The 5,581-nt window shown below is 32.3% G+C and overlaps 1 protein-coding gene across 1 annotated transcript in view; it reads right to left on the reverse strand.

The window, feature by feature from the left end:
- Positions 1-3,978, reverse strand: part of LOC111087953 — a 9,690-nt gene extending 5,712 nt beyond the window's left edge. Inside the window, exons 1-3 of the mRNA XM_022396458.1 lie at positions 3,918-3,978; positions 2,960-3,235; positions 2,432-2,725 (exon numbers count right to left, since the gene is read on the reverse strand). Of these exons, the coding sequence (XP_022252166.1) occupies positions 2,432-2,725; positions 2,960-3,235; positions 3,918-3,978 (631 nt within the window). The remainder of the gene's footprint in view (positions 1-2,431; positions 2,726-2,959; positions 3,236-3,917) is intronic.
- Positions 3,979-5,581: the final 1,603 nt, after the last annotated feature.

The following is a 5,581-nucleotide window of genomic DNA, read 5'->3' on the forward strand; positions in this document are numbered from 1 at the left end:
AATACTCAAGGCACAACCAAATGAAAAAAAGTTATAACTAACCAACTCGGGTTACAGGGTGTTTTCGAGTATTCATACTAATATATTAAAGGCACTGGATCAACATTGCATTTACTTCAAAACTCCCGACCTTTCCTTTTGTAAACTAATTCAAGCTCTAACTGTTTCTTATTGTTTTTCCTGAAGAGTAAAAAGTTGCGACTGAGGAAGATTCGAACTTACGACTTTGATTATGTGGCAGGTACTTTTGCCAGCTCAGCTACCGCGTCAGGAATGCCGAATTTTAGCAGGTCTCCTCTTGTTGGTTTGTGAATTAATATTACTGAATCCTTGCCCATGCTGGCATTAGATATTTTTAACCCTTAAAATTTAAGAAGGTCTATACGTCTGTGGTAATATTTGTATATATATATAATTTTTAAAAGATTTAAAATGTTTATTTATAACAACTGCATTACACACGCTATTATAAATACATTTAAGGTCTCTCGAAGTTACATTAAGTAAACATCTGATGTGAGACAGCTGCTTGTAGGCTTTCTGTACAACTTCAAACTACATTAAAATGCCCTTGAATTTATAACATCATTGTTATTGTTTTGATAAATGACTTAAATAGAAGGATAACGAAACTTATAAGGGACAATTTTTGATATCCAGGTATTAATAATCTTACAATTTATATTTCACAAAAACAAAACTTACAGATATTTGTGAATAAAATCACATTTTTAATTCAAGGAAAAGATGATTCAATAGTTTTATTGGTTAATTTTGCAACATTTTCACATACTTTAAAGGTAACAAATCTCGTTAACTATAAAAAAAACTTTGGTTTAAAAACTTTTCTTACCTCTTAGTTTGTGACAGATTTTTTAATTTTTTGTGAAAATAATTTACCTTTAAAAAGCTCTTTAAAATTCATATAATTATGGCTAAAATTAAAACACCCAGTAAAATGTGGTTCAGATATTTTACAAACAAAAACATTAATCGTCATATACGAAAATATAGATATACATATATATAGTATGTTGGTAAAATGTAATATTTCATTATCTTTGCCTTAAATAATTTGCACAAAATATTTTTTTATGTTTATAGCAGTGATATCACACAATGCTTTCAATCTAAGGTAAAATTATTTGAACATGTTTCAAAGAAGATAAAATATTTTGTTTCAAAACAACTTTGGGGCAAATGCCCTTCATTGGGCTTAACAGCAATTCTTCAGTATAAGACAGTGAAGTTTTATAATTCCATCGTAAGAGATTAATACGTGCACGCATAATAATAATAATGAGGGAATTAAACATTATTGTTTTGATATTAATGTAGTCTCATAACGTTATATATATATGTGTGTGTGTATATATATATTATGATATAAAAGCGATTCTTTTTAATTACACATCTGAGCAGTAAAGTACTTGAAGACAGTTCCTAAAAATACAACCGAAATTTTGTTAGTGCAACAAAAATGACGTGAAGGGAAAATGTCTTTCTTATGTGTTGGTAATGTATAGTTGGGCTTGAAAAGAGCTTGATATTATTAGCTTAATATATGTTAATTGGTAGCCTTATAAAAAAGCTACTATCTCTTAAAGTCCAGTCATTCTTGTCTAGTCTAATAGCGCTAAGCGATAGTATACTATAGGACTAGGCCTGCTCCTAAAGTCCAGTCAGTCTTGTCTAGTCTAATAGCACTAAGTGACAGTATAGTTCAGGCCTAGTTCTATCTCCTAAAGTCTAATCAGTCTTCTCTAGTCTAATAGCACCTAAGTGACGATATAGTTCAGTCATGGTTCGGTCTCCTAAAGTCCAGTCAGTCTTGTCTAGTCTAGTAGCGCTAAGTGATTTCTTGTATTTTTTGTAATTGTAACACAGTGTAGTATAAGATCATAGCGAATTATTTTATTAACCTTATTAAACATCATGTATATAGACGTATAAGATTCATTTAAAAGGATATGATTGTGACATATTTATCCAAAGTCGAAACAAAATCTCACAAAGAGCAAAAATGAGAGAAATTCATGTATAATTTATGAATCAATGAATAATGTAGTAAAAAATACATGCTAAAATTATCATTAAGTGGCAAATGTAATATAAATCATTATAAAGTGCTAATATATACCTTTCTCTTTACGGTAAAAAAATATTCTGCCGAGAAAGTCACACTCTAAAGGGTGTTGAATGGTATAATACTTATCCACGTGTAGCAGAATGATGAATTTGTAAAACTTTTTTGTCTAGATTTCATTCCTTGCTATAGTACTATGTTTTGAAACATGGGCAGAACTTAGAAAAACTATTAATTAGTTAACATGCATATGTTTTTAAAAAATGAGGATGTGTAAGATAACATAAATATTCAATTGCTCAAGTTTTGCGGCATTTTTGAGAATAAACTTTTAAAAATTCTTACTTGAACTGGTGCAGAGGTTCTCAAAATAGTCTCGGTTGCTTCCGGGAACTTGTCGGAATGCTTGCGGCTGAGTTCGTCGGTCTTCCTTGCTCATTCGACACAAGCGTTGGATTTCATCATAGTCAGCTGAGCGACAAGTGAAGGAACTTTCTATCAGACAAAGCTTCTCACATTCCTCTTTATTCTGAATGTTTGGAATGTTACGATCGACAAAACCGTCAAGATAAGCTCCTTTGACCCTCTCGAAACTCCAGAGCTGACCTCCACAAAGTCTGTCATAGGTTGACTTGTCCACTACAAGAAGAGCATAGTTGTACTTGAGTGAACCAAAGATCTTTTATTGTAAATTATATATGCAAAAAATATTTTACATTACACAATATTTTAATATATATAAAATGACATATAATCTATTAACTTTGTAACATTTTGAATTATTAATAGTATAATTAATTAATTATAAAAATTAATTAATAACAATTAATTTTTGAATATTAATACCAACACGTAATATACGTCGTACTTTACCTCCGCGGATACATATCTTTTCAAAGAAATTAGTTCTTGGTTGGTCCACAAGCAGATCCCTCCGCCCGACAGAACTTACACTGTATGAGAAACACCGAAATCCATGATAGTCCAGAGCAAATGACAAACATTGAGCTTCTTGTTTACATAAGTTTATACAGTCTTTAGTGATAGACTGATCTTGGCGTTCCAGTATTGTGTTGAACTGAACGGAGCTGCTAAATGCGATATTTGTGCTCTTTTCATACGCCTCGATGCCTCCAAAACAATTTTGTCCTGCGAAAATGAAAATATTTGGCTGTAAGTCGTCTTCTCATGTTTTTAATGGAAATCACATGTCCGTTTAATGAACTGATGCTTTAAAGATCCCTTATATTTAGGTTACAAAAAGGAATACCTTAAAAAAAAGATTTTTTTTTCATTCGTACGCAAGTAAAAGACTGTCAGAGGAGAAGAAACCTTAAAGTTCATTGTAGATAACCGAATCAAACTTTCAAGAAGAAACCTTAAAGGTTATTATAAAATAACCGAATCAAACTTTCAGTCAAAAGTATGAAAATGTTCTTCACGTTTTACGATCGAGCAGGATCTCTGACAAAATTGTTTAATGTAACTCACATTCAAAAAATCACAAGGTTAAGCACAAAAATAAATAATTACGTATGCGTGAAAAATGACCAGCTTGTTAAAATTTCGTCAATAAGAATGTATGTTATTCACTTATTTTCAATGTGAGCTAGTATATCGATTAAACTATCTAGTGTGTGTATGTGTGTGTTTTTTCTTATAGCAAAGCCACATCAGGCTATCTGCTGTGCTACCGAGAGGAATCGAACCCCTGATTTTAGCAGCATAAATCCAAAGACCTAGCACTGTCCCAGTGGGGGACGAAACTATCTAAAAAAGAAACGCTAAGCCAAATGAAATAAAAGTTGTACAAAACGAAATAATTATTTACCTTGTGCTGATGATGAAAGAGGAAGGGTAAGAAACATTAGGATGAGGTCAAACCACTCCATTCTTCTGTCCTGAAGAGGAGGAGAGAAAATGTTATTCTTTATCCAATTACTTGTTTTCCCGCCCTACTTGAAATGAAAGAATCAGTTGTTACATCAATTAGTTGTTACATCAGTCGGTTGTTATCTCCTCGTCTTAATGAGAACGAGAAAGTACTTCTGTTACATCTTCACTTATTATCTTCCAACTTTAATGGAAAAAATATAATTAACATTCTGTCATAACACCAGTCATGTATTATCTCACTGAACTGACGAGATAAAAATAACTACTATTACATCAGCTACACGTGAACTTCCATTTCTAGAGGGTGGGAGGATGTCACCGTTTAACCAATCACGTGTATCCTTCTGTTTTAATGAGAGAAATTAATACTGTTACGTCCATTTCATGTTACCTCCTCCTTCAGGTAGAAAAGAAACTTGCTGCTACATGTGTCACATATTGGTGTTTTTCTGTCGCGGTAAAGTTAACAAGAAAATTAAGGCCATATGAAAGTTATGTTGTGTGGTAAAACAAAATAAAACTACTGCTCCATCTGTCATATATTAACTTATTGTACTAGTTAGAGAAATAATGCTGTTAACGTCTCTCATACATTATTATCCCATCTTGATAGTAAAAAAAACGAAGTTACTGTTACTTACACAATGTAATGTAATCCTGGTGGTGAAAACAAAAACCATATTTTTTTTTATTGTTGTTGTCAAGCCCAAAGCTATGCAATAGATTATCTGTGCTCAGCCTACCGCAGGCAATGAAACCTAAGTTGTACGCTTTCACTCTTACTGCTGAGAAAATTAATCTTACATTTATAAGATGTTTCTTTCCTTAGTCTTTCAATTATGTCTACCTTTTTTTATCACTGCTCTCTTCCAATTATATTCATCATACTTTATCCTCAAATGTTCCACGAACACTAGGTTTTTACATTTGTGATGTATTTCCTTGTTTTCATCATGTGTTACCCTCTTCACTGTTCTCTCTAGGACTGTTTTTCATCGCATCTTAATCTTAGTTTCCTCTTTAGAGTTGTTTTTCATTACGTGTTATCTTCTATACTGTTTTATCTTCACAGTTGTTTTTCACCACCTATTGTCTTGTTTAGTGTTCTCTTCACAGTTGTTCTTCACCACCTACTGTCTTCTTTAGTGTTCTCTTCACAGTTGTTTTTCACCACCTATTGTCTTGTTTAGTGTTCTCTTCACAGTTGTTCTTCACCACCTATTGTCTTGTTTAATGTTCTCTTCACAGTTGTTCTTCACAACTTACTGTCTTCTTTAGTGTTCTCTTCACAGTTGTTTTTCACCACCAACTGTCTTGTTTAATGTTCTCTTCACAGTTGTTCTTCACCACCAACTGTCTTCTTTAGTGTTCTCTTCACAGTTGTTCTGATACGCAAAAATGCAGCAAAAACAAGTTCCTAAATCGTAACATTTACATATATATATACACAAAGGATTGCTGTCACACGTTTCTTGAAGATTAATAGTATTTCGGCTCATAGCGTGCATTTGTAATTATAATATTCTAGGAGTTTATTCAACTACAAATATTTTCATACTGTAACAGTGAGTGACATTCTTGCATTCTAAGCCTGCAAAT

This window comes from Limulus polyphemus, unplaced genomic scaffold (genome assembly GCF_000517525.1).
Source record: "Limulus polyphemus unplaced genomic scaffold, Limulus_polyphemus-2.1.2 Scaffold2893, whole genome shotgun sequence".
In the NCBI taxonomy this organism is placed as follows: Eukaryota; Metazoa; Arthropoda; class Merostomata; order Xiphosura; family Limulidae; genus Limulus; species Limulus polyphemus.